Source organism: Vulpes lagopus, chromosome 5, assembly GCF_018345385.1.
Source record: "Vulpes lagopus strain Blue_001 chromosome 5, ASM1834538v1, whole genome shotgun sequence".
Lineage (NCBI taxonomy): Eukaryota > Metazoa > Chordata > Mammalia > Carnivora > Canidae > Vulpes > Vulpes lagopus.
In genome coordinates, this window is record NC_054828.1 from 74,940,483 (window position 1) to 74,967,466 (window position 26,984).

Consider the following 26,984-nt stretch of genomic DNA (forward strand, 5'->3'; position numbering starts at 1 on the left):
TACAACAACCCCATGAAGTAGCTACTATTATTACTTTTGCTTTACCAGTGAGGAAGCAGAGACCCTTAGAGGTTAGGTAATTTGCCCATGGTCACAGATCTGGTAAATAATGCAGAGGCAGGCTGTAGAATTTGGGCTTTTAACCTTTAAGCTATTTGGCCTCAATACAGCTTTAGGCCCCCTCAGGTTCCAGGCTCTGTACTAGGTTCTTTACATTTATTCTCATTTATTCTAACAACTCTAATGTGGTTGGATATATTATTTTTGTTTATTCAACAAGCTTTTATTTTATTTTATTTTTTTATTTTTTTTTTTTTCAACAAGCTTTTAGTATATCTCCCATCACTCTGGCTATCACAGTCTACTGTTTATACTTGGCATTTGGAGAGTGGTTGTTGAGTAAAGAGAAATATTTTTGAAAAGAAGACACTAATTCCCTAAGAGTGTTATGTCATTTATTCATGCCCCAAACATTTAATTACTCTATGAAGAGCCAGGTAGAAGGAATTAAGGACTCCGATTCAAAAAGACATGGTCTGTCTCCTGAGGGGGTTATGGAAAGGATGCGAGAGCAAAGTCCAAGCATGGTACAGAGTGGTAAGTGCTATCACCAGGATTTGAACAGAGAGGTGGGCACATGGAGGCTGTGTGGGTAGTGGAAAGGAAGACCTCATGAAGGAGCAGATGATTTCTGGGCAGAACCAGCCGGATGAGGAGGATTCTGCTAGGTCAAGAGTAGGACGAAGCTTCTTGCCAAAGGCCACAGTATGTGCAATGGCAGGTCACTGTGGAAAGGCCTTGCTTGAATGGTGTGTAGCTCAGTATGGAGGAGGCTGAGGGTCATGGTGAGAGAGGTGGAGGGACAGGGCAAGAGAGTGGACTATGGTTAGAGTGGTGGAATGGGGTGAGAAGGCAAAATAAATGCTTGATTCACAAGATTGCCTGGGAAGGAACTCAGTTGCCTTTTTGTTAAAGGAAATAAGATCCAGCCTATTTGTCTGTGATGGTGCACTACTTTTAGGGATGGCCTGCTCTATTTCATGTTTTAATAGTTCTGGTAAGAATGCTGGGAAAAGAGCTCGGGGGAGCGATAGATAGTAATTGAGTCTCATATAATTTGTAGGATAATGGCCTATCTAGACTTATCTAATAGGGTTTTATAGCTGGATAGAATCTAAACTACTAAATCTAATTTCCTCTGATTCTCTTTTTCTCTTTAATAGAGGAAGAAAGGGAAGCTGTACAAGTTAAGTGGCTTCATGAAGCCCAACATCTGGTGAGTAAAGCAGTGTGAATGAAGTGGTGAAGTGCACAATTTTTGAGTCAGGCAGACCTGAGTTCTAATTATGTCTTAGTAAATGGCTGTGTCACCTTCAGCAAGTGCTTAGCTTCTCTGAGTCTCACTTTCCTTATCTATAACACAAATAATTGCATCTGCATCATAGCCCCTAGCATAGAGTTTATCACATAATAAGGTTCCATATCATCTCTTTGTCCTTCACCTTTCCTAACAGCACAGGGTCACTGTGATAGAAGTAAAAAGGAGGTCAAAGAGAGGGTGAGGTCAGCTGTGCCCTCAAGCAGGGCCTCTCAAGGTGACAGATTTGTAGTGGGGTCCCCATTATCTTGGGTTTCAGCCTCGGTCTGAAAAGTTAACACTATCAGAACTTCCAGAGTTGGGGCACCTGGGTGGCTCAGTGGTTGAGCATCTGCCTTTGGCTCAGGTTGTGATCCTGGGGTCCTCGATTCAAGTTCCGCATCAGGTTCCCCAGAAGGAGCCTGCTTCTCCCTCTGCCTACGTCTCTGCCTCTCTCTATGCCTCTCATGAATTAAAAAAAAAAAAAAAAAAGAACTTCCAGAGTGGACTGGCTTATTGGGGAGAGAATCACTGAAAAAAACAAAGCAAAACAAAACACCAGAAATTTATGAATAGCCTAGAATGCAATTTCATTCCCCTCTAGTGATGTATCTTCTCATAATTGCCTCATCCCTTCTCAGTCTCATATTTTTATCTTGTAGAATAATTGGAAAGTGGTTGAGCCTAGAATCTGAGCTGAGTGTTAGTCTTTAGAACTATTTCACCCAGGTTGTGAGAAAAAGCTAATGTTTTCACAACCAAGGACCCTTCTATAATAGCCCAAACCTTTGTGTCTAGCAGGCAGACAGGAGCACGGAGAAAAGGCTGAAGAAACCTTAGGGAAGTAACCGGATATGCTGTTGAGATGCAGGTGAGTGTAGATTCTGGCTTAGGTTGTAATTATGGGAAAGAGAGCAAACGGGCGATAGGGGGTTGTTTGGGTGAGTTCGCATTTGGATAGGTCGAATTGTTGGGACAGATGGTTTGAAGTCCCCAGTAAGCAGTTGGTGTAAGGATCTAAGCTTCTGGAACAAATCTGGATGTCTGTAATTTAAAGCATTGAAGTGGGAAGACTCCTCGGGAAGAGTAAAGGATGGAGGGGGGTGTTGGACAGGAGACAGAGCCCAGACGGACGCGGGAAAGCAGGGACCGATAGAGGAAAAGGACCGGGAGGAGTAAAGTCGGAGGACATTTTGCAAGCCTAGGGAGCAAATTTCAAGGCGGTATCGGATGCCTCCTGTAGGTCAAGAAGAGGAAGACAAATCTATTCCAGTCCTCGGTTACGCAGGATTCTGAAGAGCGGAGGCGGCTGGGGGTGGGGCGAAGCCGCACGGAAGGCCACCACCACGTTGCAGAGAAGGCAGGCGGCCTTAGTAAGTTTTTTGGAAGTCTGGCTGTAAAGAGAGAAAAGGCGGGACTTGGAAGGTAATTTAAAGTTCAAGGGGATAATCAGTTTCAGAATCCCTACCCTTGAGCGGGAGCAACTCTGCATCTCCTGGAGGCCCTCTGCAGGCCGTCTGGGTACTTCTGAGGATTTCCCTTCCAGCTCCAAACTTGGGGGGGAGGGGGGAGGGAAAGAGAGGCCCCCATCCCCTTCTCTAGGCTGAAAATAAAAAAATGCCATTCAGTAAAAGGCAAAACAAAACAGCGTTCTGTCCGAAAGCCTTCTTTCTTTAAAAATCCTGGCATGCAAATAAGGGGCTTTAATGTGGCTCCCAGCGATTGGTAGGTACCTTCGGAATCCGTCATTTCCTCGCAGTGCAGGATGCAAACGGAGTCTGCTTTCTGCTTCCCTATTGGCTGCTTGATTGGGCTACTTCCCTTCACCCCTCCCGGTAATTCTTATAAATTACACCAAATTGGTTATCCGTTCCACTTCCTTCTCCTTGAATAAGAAGCTGTAACTGCATTTTTTGGCTGTAATGTCAGGACGCGGAAAGCAGGGAGGCAAGGCCCGCGCCAAGGCCAAGTCGCGCTCGTCCCGCGCCGGCCTGCAGTTCCCGGTGGGCCGGGTGCACCGGCTGCTGCGCAAGGGCAACTACGCCGAGCGGGTGGGGGCCGGCGCCCCGGTGTACCTGGCCGCGGTGCTGGAGTACCTGACGGCCGAGATCCTGGAGCTGGCGGGCAACGCGGCCCGCGACAACAAAAAGACGCGCATCATCCCTCGCCATTTGCAGCTGGCCGTGAGAAATGACGAAGAGCTCAACAAGTTACTCGGGGGTGTCACCATTGCCCAGGGCGGCGTCCTGCCCAATATCCAGGCGGTCTTGTTACCTAAGAAAACGGAGAGTCACAAGCCTGGCAAGAACAAGTAACTGGGATTGAGAGCATCCCCACTAACCCCAAAGGCTCTTTTAAGAGCCACCAACAATGTCAATGGAGGGGCTGGTAACGAAATAGCGCCATTAGCTCTTTTTTTTGAAAGCTTAGGTGGCTCTAAAAAGAGCCTTTGATCTTTGGCTTGTCAGGGCTTATTTACTTTTGGCTTTGTGGCTTTCAGTTTTCTTTGGTAAGAGAACAGCCTGGATGTTGGGCAGGACGCCGCCCTGGGCGATGGTGACTTTGCCCAGCAGCTTGTTGAGCTCCTCGTCGTTGCGGATGGCCAGCTGCAAGTGGCGGGGGATGATACGCGTCTTCTTGTTGTCGCGGGCCGCGTTGCCCGCCAGCTCCAGGATCTCGGCCGTCAGGTACTCCAGCACGGCCGCCATGTAGACGGGAGCGCCGGCCCCCACCCGCTCCGCGTAGTTGCCCTTGCGCAGCAGCCGGTGCACCCGGCCCACTGGGAACTGCAGGCCGGCGCGGGACGAGCGCGACTTGGCCTTGGCGCGGGCCTTGCCTCCCTGCTTGCCACGACCAGACATGATTGCTAGCGAGGTTATAACACCTACAGCTCAGACCTGACAACAAAACAGCAGCGAAAGATGAGCGATGGAAAAGCCTTTATAAGCTTTGCTAGGGGTGGGGTCAGGAACGAGGTTTTCATTGGTCCTAAATTGGCTCCAGAACCAGCCAATGAGGACAAGAGTAGGTGTTGTGACGTAGTTGTTGCTGATAACGCAAGGTCCCCACAAGGCCCAATGGAAACGAAAGGTTTTAGGAGCCCTTATTTGCATACGGTGGTTATAAAAGGCTCAGGCCCGCCCATTCTCGCACTTCCTTTCTTCCCCAACGCGTGTGCTCCTTTACAATGCCTGAGCCGGCGAAATCCGCTCCCGCGCCCAAAAAGGGCTCGAAAAAGGCGGTCACCAAAGCCCAAAAGAAGGACGGCAAGAAGCGCAAGCGCAGCCGCAAGGAGAGCTACTCCATCTACGTGTACAAGGTGCTGAAGCAGGTGCACCCCGACACCGGCATCTCGTCCAAGGCCATGGGCATCATGAACTCGTTCGTCAACGACATCTTCGAGCGCATCGCCGGCGAGGCCTCCCGCCTGGCGCATTACAACAAGCGCTCCACCATCACCTCCCGGGAGATCCAGACGGCCGTGCGCCTGCTGCTGCCCGGCGAGCTGGCTAAGCACGCCGTGTCCGAGGGCACCAAGGCCGTCACCAAGTACACCAGCTCCAAGTGAGTCCCTGCCGGGACGCGGCGCCCGCCGGGGTCGCCGGCCGCCTGACTCCAAAGGCTCTTTTCAGAGCCACCCATCTAATCACCTGAAAAGAGCTTTGTTCACTTGTTTTTACCCTTCACTTTCTTCTCACAAAGTAAGTTCCTTGTGGAAGGTGGAAGGTAGTACGCGGAGCTTTTTAAGCCATTCATACTTGGAGATTCCTGGCGCGTGACTGGCTTTGCTTTCTAATCTGGGTCGCGTCTTAACCCCGTAACTGCTGCTTAGTTCTCCTACAAACTCCTTCGAATTAGGATACTGAAAATCTCCCCACCTCCCGTCGCCGGACTATTGTGTCCTGGCGGCTCTGGGGTGGACGTCTCCCTGGTGTTCTAAATCAATTTGGGTGACTTCGGTCGTCCTTTAAGAAAGGATCCAGTACAGCTAAGCCCGGGTCCCGGAACGTTGCGTCGAGCCCCGAAGAATTCTGAGCGTGCGGCAGCCGCCTGGCGCGGTCACCGCCTCTGCGGCGCGGCGCGGCCTCCTGTGGACCCAGCGTTGTGGGCGCCGGGGGCGGGGTCTGCGCTCCACTCCTAGCCTCTTCGTGATTGGACGGTATGAATATTCAAAATCTGGCGCCGGCCCCCAAAGTCGTGGATTCTGGTGTCCGCCGAACCCTTTGAAGCTTTGAAATCCCTATTCTCGGTTTGTGGATCGTTTTTGCATTTAATTCTCTTGGAATGCTCGGGTCTCCGGTCACTCTAAGGCGCTGGTTCATTTAATTCTGGGCTCAAAAGTCACCTCTCAGAGACCTTCTTCCCAAGTCGCACTCAGGAATTTGCGTCTCTTGTTCCTGCCTGTTATCTGGTCTCCCTGTTCTCTTCCTCCTAGGAGCTGTCAGAAACTGGTTCGTTTTTTTCTAATTTATGATCTTTTCAAGCCCTTAACCTTGCTGGTCGGATTTTCTGCAATATTGTCAGCGCCAATCCGTGCCTGGCACATAGCGGACACTTAACTACTTATTGAAATTTGTCGAATTAATTTTCTCACGCCATCCTTTTCTTAATAGCTTCCGTGGATTGGGCGGGTGTCGTTCATTTCCATTAGATACATGTGAAGACCTGCCTGAAAATGGAAATGTTTTTGGAGCTCTCTGGCCAAATCCGTCCATGGTCCCCTCAGAGCAATAGCTCTGAGGAGGCCCGGGTTGAGACTTTTTGTGCACCCAAATGGAGGTGGCAGTGGTGGGTTCTCCCTTCCTTTACACTTAGTGTAGTGTACCCTCTTTTGGATTTTCATTAGAGCATTGGTCGCTGGAAAGATTCTTTTCCCATCTCCTTTTCCGACACTCACCATCTCCATCCTGATCCTCTGGCCCCCACGGAGATGAGCTTTTAATTTATATTCACTTTCTCACTTATCAGGAGGTCCTGAAGAGATAGACCCTGTAAGACAGGCAAGATTAATAACCCTTTTACAAAGGAGGTTGAGAAAAGCAAAGGGGTTGGTCCACTGCTCATGAGCTAATACTGTCCACCTTTGTATCCTCAAATGCTCAATTGCATTTTAGTTTTATTTTGTGTGATTACAGAATGTTCAGTCTTTCTGTCCAAGTCTTGATTTTGCTGATGAAGACACTGATGGTCTGATCAGTTATTCAACTGCTTTTGGCTCTTGGGTCCTGGAGTTGATCCTAAGGGTTTCATGAATCCAAATAGATGCCAGGCATTATCATAAACTGAATAAATCTTATGTTTCTTACATGTGTGTTTTCAAATGTGTGTAGATGCTATTGTTATTAATAAAACAACTGATTATTTTAGAAGTGTGGCTGGATTCTTTTTATCTGCAATATATTTTCTCATTAAATGAAGTTAACAGATGCAATCACTGCTGCGTCTGTGAAAAAGCTCGTTGCCTCTGACTTGGAGGATGAATATTTGTAAGCCATTGGCCAAACTTACTTCTACCCAAGAGGTGCACCGGGACTGAAGTAATTTGTTACGAGGTTACTGTTAATGCCTAGTCATTTAGAAAGAAATGATCACAAATAACAAGCCTTATAAACAAGAGAGAAGAAATAAAGTCCTTAAGAAAGCTTAGCTAACATCTATAGAGCACTTGCTATGGACCAATATTCTAGGCCCTTCACACACATTAACTCATTTAACCCTCATAAGAACCTCATGAAATAGTCACCGTTATTATCTCCTATTTTATAGATGAAGAAACTGAGGCACAGAGAGGCTTCTCCTTAGAAACTCCAGAGAATAAACCCCTAGTTCAGGGTTTAAGGGACCTGAGAAAATTAAGATCAATCTCCGAAAATCTGGACCCCTCCTTGGAGTTTGGGGGGAATCTATCTAGGCTTTAAAATTAAAATTAAAAGGAATAATCACCTGCTTTATTCTGTTTAGGATGCATCCTGTATATAAATCTATATATACAGGTGGTAGTAGTGGAAATCCTTGGAGATGGGATTGGGGGGCTCTGGTTCTCCATCTGTTTCTCCATCCCAGAGGCCATACCTCAATTTGCTTACCAGCTGGAATCCCTTCACTAATATAAGAGAGTCTTGGTTACTGGTTTCAGGCTCCAGGCATGGTATTTAGCAGGAAGGAAGTTACAGAATGGGGCAGGGGAAAGAGATGATAGAATTTGGAATTTTAACTCCAGAGGGGAGATAATTTTTTTTTTAAGACTTTATTTATTTATTCATGAGACACACACACACACACACACACACACAGAGAGAGAGAGAGAGAGAGAAGCAGAGACACAGGCAGAGGGAGAAGCAGGCTCCATGCAGGGACCCTGATGTGGGACTCGATCCTGGATCTCCAGGATCAGGCCCTGGGCGGAAGGCAGGCACTCAACTGCTGAGCCACCCAGGGATCCCCTGGAGGGGAGATAATTAATGGTAGTTTAATCTTCCTAATAAAACCTCTTTGATCACTTCTTTCTCCTGCCCAAGCATCTATATACATTTGCTTATATTAGGGTTAATAACAATAATTGTTATAATAATAATTGCTACTTATTGAGCACTTAACTGTTTCCATGGTCCCCTGCTGAGTGGTTTATATGCATTGCCTCATTTTGTCTTCACAGCCACCATGGAGTAGCTTCCATTTTTACCATCCTTATTTTATAGATGAAGGAAACGGACTCTCAGAGAAGTTATATAACTTGTCCAGTATCATTGAGGAAGTAAGTGATGGAACTGCAATCCAATGTACATTTTTACAAAGCTTGATATTCCAGGGAACCTGGGTGGCTCCGTCGGTTAAGTGTCTGACTTGATTTTGGCTCAGGTCATGATGTCAGGATTGAGATCAAGCCCAGGATGCCCAGTGCAGAGCCTACTTAAGATTCTCTCTCTCTCTCTCTCTCTCTCTCTTTCTCTCTCTCTCTCCCCCTTTCCCTCGGCTCCTCTCCACCTGTCCCTAAAAAAATAATAATAATAAAATAAAATAAAAAAAGAAGCTTGATATTCAAAACTCTCCCAAATCTGCCTCTTCCTCCAGTTATAGCTCTGTTTCCTACTGCTCCCCTATAGGGCTAGGTGGGTTTTCTGCTCTACTCTAAAGGGTCTGCTCACCCTCCACTAAACCCATTTGCTCAGGTCTGGACTGGACTGCCCCTTCCTTCTTCCTTGGCCAGAGCTTTCTTTCAAACCAAAGCCTTATCTTCCAGCTCAGTGACACCTCTTCCCTCATCTCTCTACCCTATCTGTGCTTATTTTTTAACTTTATTGTGTTATAATTGGCATACAGTAAACTGCACATATTTAAAGTATAATTTGCTAAGTTTTGACGTATATACACATATACCAACAAAAACATCACTACACTCAAAATAGTGAACATATCCATCAGTCAACCCCAGAGTTTCCTACTGCCCCTTCATAACTCTTCCCTCTGCTTTATTAAAGATAGCTTGCCTTTTCTAGAGTTTTATGTAAATGGAATGATACAGTGTCTGTCCTTTGTGTTTGGCTTCTTTTGCTCAAATTCCTTTATTGTCAAGTAGGTTTCTGGTTGTACAGCTTCACCATAATTATTAATCTGTTCACTTGTTGATGGATAGTTGGGCTGTTTCCAGTTCTTCTACTTTTTAATGCATTCCAATTTTGTGTCATGATAGTTCCACAGTTGAACATGATAAATTCTTTGCCCTCAATTGGGAAGGAACTCAGAAGGGGCCTGAGATATATACACAAATACCTATTCTATTCTGTTCAAGTGGGAGAAAGTGTTAAGGTTACCTCTCTCCTCTCCTAGGCTCACATCTCTCAAATCCATTCCATGCTCTGCTGCTAGAGTAACCTTCCAAGCTCAGATCTGGCCTCATCACCCACCTGCTCAAAAACTTCAGTGGTCTGCCTCACTGCCTCATTTTGGCCTTCAACAAAAAAAATTTAAAACAAAAAAATATAAAACTTTATCAACAATCTTATCCCATATTTGGCTTTACAGTGTGGTCCAGAGCCCTGATCCTTTGAGAGGGAGGCTAACATAGCTCACAATATGGCTAATCAGTAATTCTGGCACAGAAGGTAAGCCTGAGGGGCAGTTCTGTTTAGGTTTCAGTAAGCGACCCTTAACTGGGAGACTGTCCCTGTGCCTGGGGAGACTAGGTTTAATCATTCATATGAGGGATGGGAAATAAGGATCTACTAATTTGGTGAATGTTTTAAGTCTCTATTGATATTATTAAGTTCTGTAAGAAAGATTCTCTAGGACCATTCCTCTTCTCTGATTTCTAAGCATTGCTAGGTCTAATATAATTCATTTTTTTCAGTCAATAGTGTGTTGAGTATCTGTTGGACATCAGGCAATCCACTGGGCAGTGAGAATACAAGGTTCAACAGAACAGAGTGGCTTCTGCCTGGATGTGTATTTTTTATTTTTTTAAAGATTTTATTTATTTATTCATGAGAGACACACTGAGAGGGGCAGAGACACAGGCAGAGGGAGAAGCAGGCTCCCTGCAAAGAGCCCGATATGGTACTCGATCCCAAGGCCCCAGTATCACAACCTGAGCCAAAGGCAGATGCTCCACCACTGAGCCACCCAAGTGCGCATTCCCTGGACGTTTAGTGGGTAGGAGGGAAGTCAGATATTAAAGCAGTGACTATAATAAATTGTGACAGGTATTAGATGTGATAAGTACCCACATGGAGAGTGAGATGGAGGGAGGCCTAACTTGACATTGGTGTGGGTGAGGAAGGGCTCTGGGGGGAAGAGACTTTAGGATGAGACCTGAGGCAGATGGGAAGGGAGTGTGTTCCAGGCAGGGAGTGGCATGGGCAAAGGCCTGGAGGAAAATAAAAGACAGCAGGCCCAGAGAGGTAGGAGGACCTGCAAAAAATCTAGTCTAGGTAGTGTTCAGATGGCAGAGGAGAGTTCAGTAACATGCTGTTACGATGGAAGGCAGAGCCAGACCTTGCCAAATTAGACCAGATAGGTGGAAACAGACTTTATTTTTATTATTTGTAAAAGATTTTATTTATTTATCCATGAGAGACACAGAGAGGCAAGACATAGGCAGAGGGAGAAGCAGGTTCCCTGCAGGGAGCCTGATGCAGACCTCAATCCCAGGACCTGGGCTGAAGGCAGACGCTCAACCACTGAGCCACTCAGGCATCCCAGGAGCAGCCTTTAGAGAACCCAATTAGCTTCTAGGCTAACATGACTAGGAGACAGAAAGGACCAATGGCATGGAAAACAGAAAAGTCAGTTTCAGAGGCCACAGGGTCTGTGTCCACTCAGGCACCTTCTGGGGCAGGTGGTACCTTGACTCAAATGAGTATCCATTCCCTGCAACAGGCCTTCCCTTAATGTAGAAATGGCTACATCAGGCCAACCAGTCTGATACCAGCCACCATTGTGCTCTGAGGTGACCATGAGGTCATTAATAGGTCAAATGTAAAGTTGGCTAATGCCCACTGCTGGTCAGGGCTAGAGAAATGGGGTAGGCTTATACACTATTAGTGGGAAAAGAATGTAGTGCAAACATTTCAATGGGTAATGTGACAATGACTATCACAATTTTTTCATATACAAATGCAAAACAAAAATGCCTAAACAAAGTACTTCACAATATTCACACAGAGATGGTAAATAGTAACTTTTTATATAAATGTATTTTTAATTCTTGATAATTGAGAAATTAAAACATGTACACAGAGGTCATATCCCTGTTATCCAACTTCATCAATCACCAAACTCAAGACTGATCATCCTGTATCATTTTGAAGCAGATCCCAGATACCATATTATTTCATCCATAAACATTTCTTTATGTAGCTCTAAAAGGACCACAATACTATGTCACATCAAAAATAATTAATATTTAATTAATTCATCAAATATCAAGTTGGTGTTAAAATTAATCTACGTCATGTTTTTTTTTTTTTCTTCAAAGATTTTATTCAATTATTCATGAGAGACACAGACAGAGAGAGAGGCAGAGACACAGCAGAGGGAGACTCAGGCTCCATGCAGGGAGCCCGTTGCAGAACTCGATCCCGGGACCCCAGGATCGCGCCCTGGGCCAAAGGCAGACGCTTAACCACTGAGCCACCCAGGGATCCCATGTCATGTTTTTAAAAAATGTTTTGTTTGAATCTGAATCCAAGTAAGTTCTATACATAATGGTTGGCTGACATGTCTTTCAACTCTAATATATATTTGCCATCCATCTCTTTTTTTCTTGTAATTTCTTTGTTGAAGAGACTGGGTTGTTTTTCCTGTAGTTTTCTGATTGGGAAGTTGCCGATGGCTTCCCTGTGGTGTAGCTTTTCATGAGATCCTGTCCCTCTACATTTCCTGTAGAAACAAATCGAGTAAATGGAGCAAAGGATTGATTAGATTTAGGTTCACTTCTTCACTCCCTGGCAAGACTGCTACATTAGTGGTGTTATTTGTTTTTTCTATCGGGAGACACACAATGATTGCTTCCCTTTTTGTGATAACATCTGTTGATGCTCAATGCTTAGATTCTTTAATTCGTTAGGGGCTGCAAAATGATATTCTGGTATTCCTTAATTTATTAGCTAGGATGCTTCCTAAAGAGAAACAAGTATTATTTTTAATATTAAACATTTAGAATTTACTTAAATATCTATTATTGGGTGAAAAGAAAGTGATAGGGTCCTCTTTGGTGTAAAAAAGGGTGGGTGCATATGTATTGATGTGTAGGCATGTGTACATGAATGAAACATTTTTCTGGAATTTACATAGTAAAACCAATAACAGTGGCTACTGATATGGAGAAGAGTCTGGTTAGGCCACAAGGAGGCTTTTACTTTCCATATGTCTTTCATTATCATTTGAATTTTGGGGGCACCTGGGTGCCTCAGTGGTTGAGCAACTGCCTTTGGCTCAGGTTGTGATCCTGGGGTCCTGGGATCTAGTCCCACATAGGGCTCCCTGCAGGGAGCCTGCTTCTCCCTCTACCTATGTCTCTCTCTCTCTCTCTCTCTCTCTCTCTGTCTCTCATGAATAAATACATAAAATCTTTTTTAAAAATCATAAAAAGTTGTGAACATCAACTTTAAGAATTATGCTCTGAAGTGATATTTCTGACTAGGCAGCATCGTTGATGAGGCCTCAGAGATCTGGTTCTCAGCTAGATCAGGAGAGCCAGTCAGGTTCCTCAGGGAGGACCAGGTCATGGAGAGGTGTGAAATTAGAAGAGAGTACGAAGAACTGGCCCTGGACAGCTGGTGTGGGTTACTGGGCAAGACAAGAGCGATATTTGGGGAAGGTTATTCTGACCTTCCTATCTTTATTCTGATTGAGATACGCGTGATAAATTGATGCACCTAAATTTTACTCATAGTTTTCTAAAGTTTGCAAATCATACATAATCTGAGGATATCTTACTGTATTTCATCTAATAAATGTAGAACCATTGCCCCCTTTTCTTATTCATTAATTCCTTTGTATGTCCATTCTTTACTCCCTTGCAGACAATCATTCTAATTTTCGTTCTCTGTGTTTTTGCAAGAAGTGTATTGCTTTCTATGCATTAAAAATAATTATCCTTGCATACTGTGTATTGCATTTATATGGCATTCTTGAAATAACAAAACTATGGAGATGAATAGATTAATGGTTTCCAGGCAATGTAGGGGAGATAGGAGGTGGTCTGAAAGACACTGGGAAGTTCTTTTGAGATGACTGAATAGATCTGCATCTTGATTGTGGTGGTGGTGACACGAGTTTATACATGGAATAAAATTGCATAGAATTACATGTGCACATGCATATAAATGCAGGTTAAAAAACTTCTGAGCAGTAATTAAGGTCTGTATATTAGTTAACAATAATGTACCAATGTCAACTTCCTGGTTTTTTTTTTTTTTAAAGATTTTATTTACTTATTCTTAAGAGACACAAAGAGAGAGAGAGAGGCAGAGAGATAGGCAGAGGGAGAAGCAGGCTCCATGGAGGGACTCCAGGATCACGCCCTAAGCCAAAGGCAGACGCTCAACCACTGAGCCACCCAGGCTTCCCCTGGTTTTGATATTGTATTACAGATATGTAATATGTCACTGTTGGAAGAAGCTGAGTGAAGAGTACATGGAACTCTTTGTACTATTTTGGCCACGTCCTGTGAGTCTATTATTATTTCAAAGTAAAAACTGAAAAGCTGCAGAACATGCTTTACTACTAACTAAATAGATGCAAAGGTAAACTAGAATGGTATATATATTTTTTCTATTGTTTATGTACTCTTCCTTGGCATCAAACAATGTTTTAAACACTTTACATGGATTAACGCATTTTATCTTCCAAAGCATCATTATTTCCATTGTATAGATGTGGAGATGGAATCACAGAGAGGTTAAGTAATGTGGTTAAGTTGCATGGTCATAAAGTGTCCAAGCCCAGTTAACAGCCAGACTCTGCTTTCAGACATTAAACTGTACTACTAATGTCAAAGCAAGATATTGATGCAGCACTTATAGCAGTTAACAATATTAGAAATAACCAAAAATGTAGGAATGCTGAAATAAATTTTTGCAACTCTAAGAAAAAAAAATCCTATCTTAATCAACCTACAAACACCACTTAGTCTAACAAGCCAGGTTTACTAATTCGTTTTCAAAGAAGAAGAACACATACCAAAAAGACTGTGATGTGTCTCACCAAACAAAGGAAAAAATAGTTAATGTAGGTTGTAGGGAAGCATGGAGTGTAGAATTTTGATGGGCTTAAAGCAAATCAGGGCTGAATGAAAGGGTAGACATCAGAATTAGGCTTTGAAGTGCATACAGGATCCTGTTTCCTTGGAAACCACAAAGTTAAGATAAAATTCCACCTTAAGTTTTGTATCTGGCTTGAAAAATCAAGGCTGATTCTCAGCGTCAGAGTGATTTAGGTTCTCTAGGCAGGAGGGGGATGCTTCATTCTTGCTGTTGTGATTTCAAACAGTGAAGGTTCTGGTAGTCTGTGACTTTTAGAACAGGTTTCTCAATGAATAAGAGAAGCAGTGGTCACTCAAGGAAGGGATCGTGACTCCATAGCTACAGCATGTCCTTGGGAGAGATGTCTCCTGCTAATTCTTTGGCTAGCTATATCTGTTTTCCCAGCCTGATGAGTAGCAGAACGTGTTTTTACTTTCTCAGTTCCAGTTAATTTCTACTTTCTAAGAATCTATATAAGTGAGAATGTGTTTTATATCTTATTTTATGTTTTACTTTCCCCTTTATCCACTCTGATTTTAAAAATTGGCCTTTCCTGTTCAATTCCCTCAAAGCTCAACCTGCATCTCTGCTATCCATGTTGTGATGTGAACATTCAATCTGTTGATTGAATTGCTGCATTAAACTTCACGATGAGCAAACATCACACTTTATCTCCTTACTCTCAGTAAGCAAACACCAGGTTTGCTCCATTTTCCATCATGAAAAATGCTGCAAGGAACATCGTCATATATTTCCCTTATAGGCCTATGTAGGAATATCTGTTAGATAAAAATCCAGGAACATAACTCTGGTTATTAGGATCTGTTTATTATTTTTAAGATTTTATATATATATACATATGTGTGCGTGTGTGTATATACATATTTAAAGATTTTTATTTATTTATTCATGAGAGAGACAGAGAGAGAGACAGAGAGAGAGGCAGAGAGATAGGCAGAGGGAGAAACAGGCTCCCTGCAGGAAGCCTGATGTGGGTACTCAATCCCCAGACCCAGGGATCATGCCCTGAGCTGAAGGCAGATACTCAACCACTGAGCCACCCAGGCCTCCCGATTTTATATATTTATTTGAGAGAGAGATATTGAACGCACATGTGCAAGAGAGGGGGAGGGGCAGAAGGAGAAGGAATCATAAGCAGACTCCCCACTGAGCTGGGAGCCCACCTTGAGGCTCATTCTCATGACCCTGAGATTATGAACTGAGCCAAAATCAATACTCAGATGCTCAACCAACTGAGCCACTCAGGTACCCTGGATCTGTTTATTCTTAATTGAGTGAAAAGTACCAAGCTCCCCCTAGAATAGTCTTCCCAGACTTTCAGCACCATGGCATCAGCACTACTCTGAGCCCACTTCCAGGCCAACCCTTGGGTCACCCAACTTTCTGAATTTTTCCACACTCTGGTGTTAAGTGATATCTCATTGTTTTCATTTTTGTTTCTTTGATTATTAACGAGCTCAAGCATCTTTACATGAGTTTGATAGCTTTTGTGTTTGTTCTCTTATGTTGACTATTCATATCCTTTGCTCCAACGTTGTTTATAGAATAAAACCTAGCCCCTCCCTAGTTTGGCATTGAGTCTCCATTACTAAGAGCTCACTTTTATTTTTTTCCTTTTTTTTTTTTTAAGTAAACTTTATACCCAAAAAGGGGCTCAAACTCAAAACTCATACCCTGAAATCGAGAGTCACATGCTCAGGGGCACCTGGTGGCTCAGTTAAGTGGTCAACTCTTGATTTCGGCTCAGGTCATGATCTCCAGGTTCTGGTATGGAGCCCTGTATCATCCGGGCTCTGCATTCAGTGGGGAGTCTGCTTCAGGATTCTGTCTCTCCCTCTGCTCCTCCTCCTGCTTTCTCTCTCTTTCTCTCTCTAATAAATAAATCTTTAAAACAAATAAAAATAAATAAGAGTCATCTTGCTCTACTGACTGAGCCAGCCAGCCAGGAGCCCCTAAAATCTCACTTCTCATCATTGCCCTTTGCCCATGCTACATGTAGCTCCAGAAATTCTGTTTTTATGGTCTCTGCCTGGATTACACCACCTTCCCCTAGCCCCCAATCTAAACATGTCTCAAAACCTAAATACTCTTTAGAACCCAGCTCAAAATATCACACCTGAGCCAAATATTTGCTCAGGTGGCTTCAACCTTTCCCTTTCAGCTCCCACAGAGCTTAACCTGCATTTCCCTTGGTCATCTACCACAATATGTCTCTCCCTCTGGCAACAGAGGTGGGGATCACCTACCTACAAGGACAGGTATAGGTTATGTGCAAGCACCGAGAGATTCAGAAGGCATGTGCAGAGAAATAGTAAAACTTTTAAAATAAGTAAGATGATTTTTACTTTATTCTTTTTTAGTTTCCTCTAGCCAGTGATGTCCTAACTATATGTTGTAGCCCCTTAGCGGAGTTCTCTTCCTCTACCATCCCCATCACTGCTCTGCCTTGCCCAGGGGTTGCCTCAGTCCTCTTCTCTTCTCCCAGACCCCTGGCTAGAAGGTATCAAATTCCTTCCCTTCTATTAGCCCTTATTCCATTACCCTTCCGCTAAGGGCTTCCCCCAAAGTATCTCTAACTGAGCCCCTTTACAGAATAGATTAATATTCTGAACTCCTGGTGGACACTTCCCTCTAGAGGGTTAATGGGATTCTCAATATCAATGTCAGGAGGATCTTTAAGCATCTTCTCGATTCCAAAAGCTGTTTGTTCTTCCTGAATTCCTCACTTTAGTGAAATTTTCCATCATCCCCCAGTTCCGCAGGTGAAGGAGAAACTCCTTCCTCTCTTCCATTCTCCAAATGCCTAAATCACCAAATCTTACCAAATTTACCCTTCTATGATTCCCTCCAATCTATCACTTCATCTCTGACTTCTCCTAGTCCCTGCTGTAGCCCAGGCCACCATCAGCTCTGATTAAAGGACCCAAAGTCCAATTAACAAAACCAGTTCCAGGGCGTTTGGGTGATGCAGTTGGTTAAGCATCGGAATCTTGGTTTTGGCTCCGGTTGTGATCTCAGGATTGTGACATCAAGCCCTTCATTGGACTCTGTACTCAGCACGTAGTCTGCAGGAGTTTCTCCCACTGCGCCCCCCCCCCCGCCAACACTCTTTCTCTAAAATAAATAAATTCTATTTTAATTAAAAAAAAAAGATTTTATTTGACAGAGAGAAAGAGAGAGAGCATAAGCAGGGGGAGTGGGAGAGGGAGAAGCAGGCTTCCCACTGAGCAGGGAGCTGGAGGTGGGGCCCAATCCCAGGACCTGGGAATCATGACCTGAACCAAAGGCAGATGCTTAACCAACTGAGCCACCCAGGCACCCCAATAAATAAATTCTAAAAACAAAACAAAACAAAAAACCCAATGCCAGTTCCATGGCAGACTTCTAGATACCGGGTTGGCCAAGATGAGACTTGGTTATTTTCCTTCAAATTTTATGAGGGGACTTTTGAAGAGAACATGAATTACTTTCTGCCTGACTTCCTTTTCTTTATGACTGGTCTGAAAGTGAGAAAATTACTTAAGTACCTAAAACAATTAGATTTTGATACTGGAAAAAAAAAAGATTTTGATTCTGACATTAAAAAATTTTAGTACTCATTCACCCTAGTTTCTCAAACCAACAAAGACATTCCAGAAATTCCCTATTAGGCCTAGGAAGTTTGAATTTCACAGAATAGTGGCAGGAGTGTCAATTTTGTCTTACTACCAAACAGGTGTCAAAGGGTGTCACCTAAATGCCTGTGGTAGTTTGCGAAGCCCTTGAAGACACAGCAGAATTCCTCGCAGTCCTCCCCAAACCTGCTCACAGTCAGAATCAGATTCTGTTGCCCTAGCCCTGTGGGCAAATCTCCAAGATGGCTGCTGAAAGGTAAGGCAGCATTGTCCAGCCAAGACCTAATCTCTGCTGGGTGAGAAAGATTGGGCTAATAGCCCCCCACTTCCTCAGAAAGTGAGTTTGTACTGCCTGTGGCTTCCTGGCCCTATGTGAGGGCAGGGGGTTCAGCTAGGTGAACTCTTCCATTGTCAAGACCCAGACTTCCATTATGTAGGAGAGCTGAAAGACAGATCAGTGATGCAGACAAGGCCCTTCCTTTGAAGGGCTCACTTTTGACATGAAACCAGTTAAGACCAACCAGAGAGGACCTCCACTGTCCAACACCAGTGGGGGCCAGGCCCTAATTCCCCAATCCTCTTCCTCTTCTGCTTTCATTCACTGTTTTCCATTCATACCCTGCTATCTTTGAGTTTAGCGAGTGAGCAGTCCACTGTTGTGGGAGGAACAGAAATGGGTAGAAATGTGAGGAGAGGAGTGAAGGCAGATCAAAGCTATTCCCACTAAGCTAAGAACCCCTGAACTGCCTTAGCCATGGCAGATATACACAGGCTGTCCGCAAATCTAAGGGTCAGTGGCGGGTCTTTGGTATTTTAGGTTGGTTGGTATCTTGCTTTGAATCTGATTTTGTATCAGTTCAAGGCATATGATCCTGGGGAGGCAGGGCCCTGACATGGAAATCTGCATGCTTGGGTGTCTGCTCAGACACTAATGGCTCTGACACTCAACTTCAAGCTGCACCTTTGAAAACAAATTTCAGTGGATGAGATGCCGGTGCAAAGGGGTCTAATTCACTGCTGTTTCTGCTTGTAACTAAGTCACAGACGATCCCATCGTGTACTGTTGGTTTGAACAGAGACCTGGGAAAAAAAAAAAAAAAATGAACAGAGACCTGGGCAGAGACCCTGGAGCCTGTATTGAACTCCTAGGGCTGCCCTAACGAAATACCACACAGACTGGGTGGCTTAAACAACAGAAATTTATTTACTCACAGTTCTAGAGGCCAGAAGTCCAAGATCTTTGTCATCAGGTTGGTTTCTTTTGAGGCCTCAACTTGAAGATGGCTGCCTTCTCACTGTATCCTCCTCTCTTATGGTCATCCCTCTGTGTTGGCTGTCCTGATCTCTTTTTTTTCCTTAAAGATTTAGAGAGAGAGAGAGAGAGAGAATAAATGAATGTGACAGTGGGGGTACAGGTGTGGGAGGGCAGACAGAATTTTAAGCAGACTCCCCAGCTGAGCACAGAATCTCATTACCCTTGCTCATGGTCTGAGTCAAAATTAAGAGTCCGATGACTAACCGAGACACCCAGGTACCCCCTCTTCTTAAAAAAGACTACTCATATTGGATTAGGGCACATCCTGATGACATTTTAACTTAAATGCATCTTTAAAAGCCCTACCTAATGACCTTTAAATACAGTCACATTCTGAGGTACTAGGAGTTAGAGCTTCAACATAAGAATTTGGGTGAGGGGCAGAGGACACAAAATTTCATTTATCACAGGGCCTATAATGAAAATCTCGGAGTCTGGGACTGAAAACTAGGGAACCCCCCGTCAGGAATAGCTACAGTGCATCTGCTCTCTCCTCCTCCACCCGCCCACTTGCAAAGGCAGAATGTTTTCAAAAGTATTTCTGCCTATTTCTATTCCCCTCAGTGAATTTTCACCAATCTCTATAATGGTTTTATCGGTGAACAAAAACACAAACTCTGTTCTCTTCCAGGTGCAAATAAATGGTGTTTAAGGATAAGAAGAGGTGTCATTCATACAACTGCTAGGAGTCTTGTGTAGTGCCAGCTTTCCAAGGTCCTGTTCTACTATTCTAGTTAAACCGACTCATTTCAAAGTACCAAGATGCCTTCAGACTTCAATTTTCATCTGGTGAACAAATTGCCCCTCTGGGATAAATTCAAGTCTCTGCCCCCAGATGCTGGGGCTGACAAACGTTAAGAAAGGAAGGGGAAGTGCAGGGCATGTTGTGCCTTTCATTGGTTCCAGCCACCCAAGAGCTTGAACTACTGGTCGCCTGGCACTGGGTAATTCCTCAAACACCTGCTACACAAATCTTCATGTGTCTGCATCCAGGGTTGTTCTGAACAAGTCTCCTCCCGTGGAGGTGAGCAGGAAAGGATACTCAACGAGAGCTCCCCGGGGGCAGTGCCTTGGCGAAGCGGGCTTTTGCATCCTGGTCCACCTTCCCACTGCTGCTGCTCTAACGAAGCCCACAGGACTCCCCGAACGGAATGCTGGGCCACAGAAGCCGGACCCTCTGTCCCCGGAGTTGGCCCATTCCGGCCTGGAGCTGCCCATGCTGCCTTCCCTAAGGTCCGCTGGCATTAGGAAGGCGGGCGGGTGTGTGTGTGGGGGGGGGGGGGGCCGCGCAGACACGCATCCCGGGTCTCTTTCTTGATTGCTCGCGGCAGACTGTATGGCTCAGAACTCCGGGTACGTCGGGCACCGGAACCCAGGCTCTGTTTACCAGGAGTTCGCGCTGTCCTTCCCCCTGAGCCGTTGTCAACACCCGTCCATTCGGCTGCCGCCACGCCCCTGTTATCCATTCAAATATTAATATGTCTCCGTCGCGCTCCCCTCTATACTCTCAGTGTAGTCATCAAACACCTGCTACAACACTCCCACCCACACTGCCACCCTTCGCCTGCGCCACTGTCGCTCAGTGACTCTGTGATCTCCTAGCGACCGCACTACTTTGCGACTGCCATGGGCCCCGGCAGTACTTCCTGGTGGGATGGTGTGCGCGTGACTGGCGGTGACCCCCCAAGCTTTTGAATGGTAGCGCGCGAGCGGCGGCGTAGGCCCTGTTGGATCGATGGCGGCAAGGTGTCCCTGCGCTGGGCGCGCCTAGTTCCAGAGGTACTCGACGAGATCCTCGGATCCGCGTTTCTCGCCGGCCCTTCTGGCCTCACGTTCGCGAGTCAGACACAAGTGCCTTCCCGATACTCCAGGAGTGTCGGCCACTGTTTCACGTCTGATGATAATCGGCCGTGGGGGCTCCAACATCCCGCCCAGGCCTCCTCGCGGGTGCCTAAGTGAATTCGTAGGAACTATGTTGCCAATCTTGAGTATCCCGTCTGAAGCAGATGATTGGCGCAAGCGAAGCAATACAGACGAGCGAAATCACACCCCCCAACCCGCCCCGAAGGCAGGGGATCTCGGCCCAGCCCACGCCGCCGCGCCGCCCATCGCGATCCCTACGAGACCCCCACCGAGCACATGCGCTGACGTGTCCACTCGCGCACTCTACACTAGATGGTGCGGCAATCCTCATACACCCCGGCCAAATTCTCCCACATCGCTCCCCATCCCGCATCTCCACCGGCCCCCCCCGCCCTGGCGGAGGCCGTCCCGAGGCGAGGAGGCTGGCCCCCGGGGAGGAGGCTAAGTGACACAGCTACTTCCGAGTGCCGTCGTGGGTGGCTCTGAAAAGAGCCTTTGGATAGGATGGAACCTCGAGCCGAGCGCTCACTCAAGCCCGCTCCCCGCGGATGCGGCGCGCCAGCTGGATGTCCTTGGGCATGATGGTGACGCGCTTGGCGTGGATGGCGCAGAGGTTGGTGTCCTCGAAGAGCCCCACCAGGTAGGCCTCGCTCGCCTCCTGCAGCGCCATGACGGCCGAGCTCTGGAAGCGCAGATCCGTCTTGAAGTCCTGCGCGATCTCGCGCACCAGCCGCTGGAAAGGCAGCTTCCGGATCAGCAGCTCGGTGGACTTCTGGTAGCGCCGGATCTCGCGCAGGGCCACCGTGCCCGGCCGGTAGCGGTGCGGCTTCTTGACGCCGCCCGTGGCCGGCGCGCTCTTGCGGGCCGCCTTGGTGGCCAGCTGCTTGCGCGGGGCCTTGCCGCCGGTCGACTTGCGGGCGGTCTGTTTCGTACGAGCCATGGCGAAGCGGCGGGGAGAGTAACGGGGCCCCGGCCCGCCGCAGCGGTCTTTATAGGCACCGTCTCTCTCCGATTGGGCGGGGCAATAATTGAAAGTCCCGCGCTGGCTGTCCATTGGCCGCTACGTCACCCTCCCCGGCGCCACCGATTGGCCTGGGCGGATCCTCCTAGCCCCGCCCACCCGCCTCGCTCTCTACTCTCCAGGTTGCCAACGGTCTTCCCTAGCTTGTTTTTCCTTTCTTTTCCGCGGGCGGGGGGGGTCATCTTTGATCGCCGCCGTGTCCGAATGTTCCTCCTCAGCCCTTCGCCCCCTTTAGAACACGGTACCCCCCCTTCCTTCACACGCGGTCTCCCCAACTCAGCCTCAATCTTGCCTTTGCGTCCCGTCCCCCCCCCCCCCCAAAACGCCCGGTCACCTTCTAGGAACCCCGTCGGTGGTCGGGCGGATCTTTTTTCCCGCCTGCCGGTGCTCTTCGGGTCCGAAAGTTGCCCCACCCCACCGCCTGCCGAGCGCAAGGCCCGCCTCGAGGAACCTACGTGGGGACTAGTACCCAGCGTTACCGGAGTAAGCCGGCTCAGTTAAGCCGAGGACCAGGCCCGCCACACTCACTCCCGGAAACTGCCCGCTGCGCTGCCGGCCCGGAGCGCACGTGCGTGTGGGGGCGGGGGGCGCGGGCCTCGGGAACTGGGGAGCTGCGCGCGAGGCCAGAGTCGGGGACCGCCTCTCAGTTCTTAGGACGGAGTCGACCGTGGCTGCGCCCTGGGGGTCCGGGCCCCCCCAGCTACGCCACCAAGTCCGAAGGTCCGCGACCCACCAGACCAGGTCAAGATAGCCGAGCGCCCAAGGCTCGGGGTCGAGGAACGGTTGAGGGACAACCCCTCTTCCCCCCTCCACGCCTTAGGCCTCCGCACGCTACTGGCAAGAGGTGGAGCGGAGCAGGACCGCCTACTGTACGCTGTATACAACTCCTTTTATTTGACAGAGTGGGTGGCTCTTAAAAGAGCCTTTTGATTTCACAGGTGTCCCCTTCGAGACCAGGGCTGGCTGGGCTTCCGGACGCCGGCCTCACTTGCCCTTCGCCTTGTGGTGGCTCTCCGTCTTCTTAGGAAGCAACACGGCCTGGATGTTGGGCAGGACGCCGCCCTGGGCGATGGTGACTTTGCCCAGCAGCTTGTTGAGCTCCTCGTCGTTGCGGATGGCCAGCTGCAAGTGGCGGGGGATGATACGCGTCTTCTTGTTGTCGCGGGCCGCGTTGCCCGCCAGCTCCAGGATCTCGGCCGTCAGGTACTCCAGCACGGCCGCCATGTAGACGGGAGCGCCGGCCCCCACCCGCTCGGCGTAGTTGCCCTTACGCAGCAGCCGGTGCACCCGGCCCACTGGGAACTGCAGGCCGGCGCGGGACGAGCGCGACTTGGCCTTGGCGCGAGCCTTGCCTCCTTGCTTGCCACGACCAGACATGACAGCGACGCTCGCTGCAAACACCTCCCGCTCGACGACTGAGAAAGTCGCCGCAGAGCCCGCCACTTCACCCTTTTATAGGCAGAACCGGGATTGTCTGCGGAGCACTGCGATTGGCTAAAGCAGAGCTTTGTCCGTTCGACCAATAGGGTGGCTCAGCCAGCATCCGTTCATTTACATAATCTCGTCCCCCTCGCTGGAGCGCCGCTGAAAACTCGCGAATCACGACGCGGCGTAAGCAGACCCTTAATTTGCCTACGGCCTCTTTAAGTACCGAGGCGCTTCCGGTAGCCTGGGCCTGACGGTGGTGGCGGCGTCCCTTCTCCCGTGTGCCCGCCGTTTGCTTGTGCTTCCCGCCATGCCCGAGCCGGCGAAATCCGCTCCCGCGCCCAAGAAGGGCTCCAAGAAAGCGGTCACCAAAGTCCAGAAGAAGGACGGCAAGAAGCGCAAGCGCAGCCGCAAGGAGAGCTACTCCATCTACGTGTACAAGGTGCTGAAGCAGGTGCACCCCGACACCGGCATCTCGTCCAAGGCCATGGGCATCATGAACTCGTTCGTCAACGACATCTTCGAGCGCATCGCCGGCGAGGCCTCCCGCCTGGCGCATTACAACAAGCGCTCCACCATCACCTCCCGGGAGATCCAGACGGCCGTGCGCCTGCTGCTGCCCGGCGAGCTGGCCAAGCACGCCGTGTCCGAGGGCACCAAGGCCGTCACCAAGTACACCAGCTCCAAGTGAGTCCCTGCCGGGACGCGGCGCCCGCCGGGGTCGCCGGCCGCCTGACTCCAAAGGCTCTTTTCAGAGCCACCCACGTTCTCGCCGAAAGGAGCTGTTTTGTCTCTACCTTTCAAAATGCCTTTTTTTCATAATTAACTTCGCTTCCCTGGTCTGTATCGACATTTTCCTTTGGAGGACAGGAAAGTAACTCAAGGTGGAACTTGATTCTTTACCATTGTGGAGAGCTCAGAGTACGTGTATTTTCAAAAAGAGCTCTAGTAGTGAGCGGTTAACACGACGTGGCATTCAACCTAAGTCTCCAGGTTGTGGAAATCAGTGGTAAGGAGTGTTTAAAGCAATTACGTACGTGCCTGTTACTGCCATTTTTCTTGCTCTGGAAGATTCATGTTTTTGTAAAAATGCAAAACAATACTTTTGAAACCACGCTCCCCACCTAGAAGTAAACTTTTATTGTGTATCTGCGTTGATTGTCATTGCAGTAATTTGTAGTTTATCAATGCTCCTGTCCTTAATTCGAAATTCCTCTCAGCTGCACTGAATCCGTATTGCTCAAATTGGAGACTTAAACTATCAGAATAAGATAATACAAAAACCACTTTTCCATGGTAAACTTTCTCAGGTGTTGAGACGCTACACAATTGTTCATAGTTGTAGTTCTGCTATTTTATAACCTGGATAAGGAGGGAGGAAAGAGTATATAAAATACTCCGGGATTTCCAGAACTTGGGCTGCTAATCCTAAAATGTCCTGAAACATTGTTAAAACTTAGTTGTCTTAAAGATGTTTTGTCACTTGCCTGAAACAATTCTTTCTCTCCCTCTGAAAATAGAGGCACTAAATATTAGAGAAAAAAGGGCCTTTTCCATTTTTGAGACTAGATGTTTAAAAGCAGTCCTTAGAATAGTTAAAAGGCCATTTGATCCCGAATCAGTTTTTCCCTAAAACCGCATTATTTCCACCAAACCCAAATCATGCACATTCAGGCAAGGATGAACTGCCTCTGGAGCACTCCAGGTGATTCATGTTTGATAAGCACTGACCCTGACTACGTAGCTGCCATGTTACTTGGTAAGAACCTGTTTGCAGTTTTCAGTTACCACCCAGATGCTTGCTTTTTCCGAAAATTTCCTTTCCCAGAATTGTTTATAATATATCCAAAACTAGTTTTATTTCCTCATTAATTCAGGGCACCAAATATAGCATAGGACTTTGCCTTTCTACCTTCATTAGTCACCATTTGGTTCTGAGGATTCTCTGAATATGGGTAGGAAAGCCAAAAATAGCTAATTCTTAAAGGTGGAGGGAACTCAGTATAACTATATTACCCATCAATAATAGTTCCCTTTACCACCAGAATTTACACTCACAGGTGCAAAAGCAAAACGGACATCTGTTCAGGCTCCACTGTGAGTGTACACACCATTTCCTGCAATAAAGGAGAGGGGGGAAAAACATTTTGCACCCTGAGATAAGTAAAACATGCTGGGGATGCAGTAGTAAACAGAAGAAAAAGTGCCTATCCACATAAAGCTACATTTTAGTTGGTGGAGGCTGAAAACAAGCAAATGAAAGAAGTGTGTAATAGTATAATATTCAGGGAATGATATGTGCTATGATGTATAACATATAGAATACAGCATGCATAATAGGTCTGATCAGTTAATATTTGAACAGAGGCCTGAATAAGATGGTGAGCCATAGCCTGTTTGGAAGAGAGTATTCTAAGAACTGGTATTGTTTACAAAGACCCTGAGGCAGGCACAAGTTTGGTGAGTTCAAGGAATAAGCAATACTAGTATGACCGAAGCACATACTAGTGAGCAAAGGAAATATCTGCAGGGATAAAAGATCAGGGAGTTAGTTGAGGTTCAGATCATACAGGCCATGGAGAGGTCTCATAGGCCATTGCAAAGATTTTGTGTTTTATTCTAAATGAGTTGGAGTGCCCTTGGAGGGTTTGATCAGAGTAATGACATTATTTGACTTGTTTTTATTAAAGCTCCCCCAGGATGCTATGTTAAAAAATAGACTATAGGAGAGCAAGAGTAGAAGCAGGGAACAGTAGCAGGTGAGAGATAGATGGTTTCAGTGGAGATCTGGGAAGTTGTGAAGATATTTTAACTGAAACTGATTAACTAAATGTAGGTTATGACAGAATAGAGGATTAATGCAGGTTTTTGGACAGAGCACTTAGAGCTGCTATTTACTGACATGAGTGATGAATAGATTTGGAGGGAGAAATCCAAGAGTACTGTTTTGGACAGAATTGTGAGATTCCTGGTTGCTATCTGAGTGCAAAAATCAAGTAGGAATCAGATAGGAAAGAACAAATTCCCAAACAAGTATGAAATATGATAATCTGGAGTTCAGGAAAGAGAAAGGAGTTTGGTGCAGAAAGTCTGATTCTTGGGATCCCTGGGTGGCGCAGCGGTTTGGCGCCTGCCTTTGGCCCAGGGCGCGATCCTGGAGACCTGGGATCGAATCCCACATCGGGCTCCCGGTGCATGGAGCCTGCTTCTCCCTCTGCCTGTGTCTCTGCCTCTCTCTCTATCTCTCTGTGACTATCATAAATAAATAAAAATTAAAAAAAAAAATAGCTTATGGGATCCCTGGGTGGCGCAGTGGTTTGGCGCCTGCCTTTGGCCCAGGGCGCGATTCTGGAGACCCGGGATCGAATCCCACGTCGGGCTCCCGGTGCATGGAGCCTGCTTCTCCCTCTGGCTCTGTCTCTCCTTCTATCTCTCAAGAATAAATAAATAAAATCTTTAAAAAAAAAAAAAAAAAAAAAAGAAAGTCTGATTCTTGCTCTTTTGTAGATGATCTACCATCTCTTTCTGAAAACACTTTGAATCACTGTAACATGTCAAGATACATTTTCTCCCTGAAAATGACTTAACTTTAGTTGCAGTATTTGACTAAAATCCCCTTGACTAA

The 26,984-nt window shown here is 46.8% G+C and overlaps 6 protein-coding genes across 6 annotated transcripts in view; 3 read left to right on the plus strand and 3 right to left on the minus strand.

Moving 5' to 3' along the window:
* The first annotated feature begins 3,267 nt into the window (after positions 1 to 3,267).
* Positions 3,268 to 3,818, plus strand: LOC121491219 (histone H2A type 2-B). The gene has a single exon (XM_041755836.1). The coding sequence runs from the start codon at positions 3,280 to 3,282 to the stop codon at positions 3,670 to 3,672; it is 393 nt and encodes a 130-aa protein (XP_041611770.1). The 5' UTR covers positions 3,268 to 3,279; the 3' UTR covers positions 3,673 to 3,818.
* On the minus strand, positions 3,814 to 4,256 carry LOC121491220 (histone H2A type 2-C). The gene has a single exon (XM_041755837.1). The coding sequence runs from the start codon at positions 4,216 to 4,218 to the stop codon at positions 3,829 to 3,831; it is 390 nt and encodes a 129-aa protein (XP_041611771.1). The 5' UTR covers positions 4,219 to 4,256; the 3' UTR covers positions 3,814 to 3,828.
* Positions 4,257 to 4,496: 240 nt separating this feature from the next.
* LOC121491221 (histone H2B type 2-E) lies at positions 4,497 to 5,070 on the plus strand. The gene has a single exon (XM_041755839.1). The coding sequence runs from the start codon at positions 4,545 to 4,547 to the stop codon at positions 4,923 to 4,925; it is 381 nt and encodes a 126-aa protein (XP_041611773.1). The 5' UTR covers positions 4,497 to 4,544; the 3' UTR covers positions 4,926 to 5,070.
* Positions 5,071 to 21,361: 16,291 nt separating this feature from the next.
* Positions 21,362 to 26,984, minus strand: part of LOC121491083 (histone H3-like) — a 29,786-nt gene continuing 24,163 nt past the window's right edge. Inside the window, exon 2 of the mRNA XM_041755500.1 lies at positions 21,362 to 21,917. Coding sequence (XP_041611434.1) covers positions 21,443 to 21,917 — 475 coding nt within the window. The 3' untranslated portion in view covers positions 21,362 to 21,442. The remainder of the gene's footprint in view (positions 21,918 to 26,984) is intronic.
* LOC121491080 (histone H2A type 2-A) lies at positions 22,805 to 23,349 on the minus strand. The gene has a single exon (XM_041755496.1). It carries the CDS (start codon positions 23,309 to 23,311, stop codon positions 22,919 to 22,921), a length of 393 nt encoding a protein of 130 aa, XP_041611430.1. The 5' UTR covers positions 23,312 to 23,349; the 3' UTR covers positions 22,805 to 22,918.
* LOC121491082 (histone H2B type 2-E-like) lies at positions 23,260 to 24,194 on the plus strand. The gene has a single exon (XM_041755498.1). It carries the CDS (start codon positions 23,670 to 23,672, stop codon positions 24,048 to 24,050), a length of 381 nt encoding a protein of 126 aa, XP_041611432.1. The 5' UTR covers positions 23,260 to 23,669; the 3' UTR covers positions 24,051 to 24,194.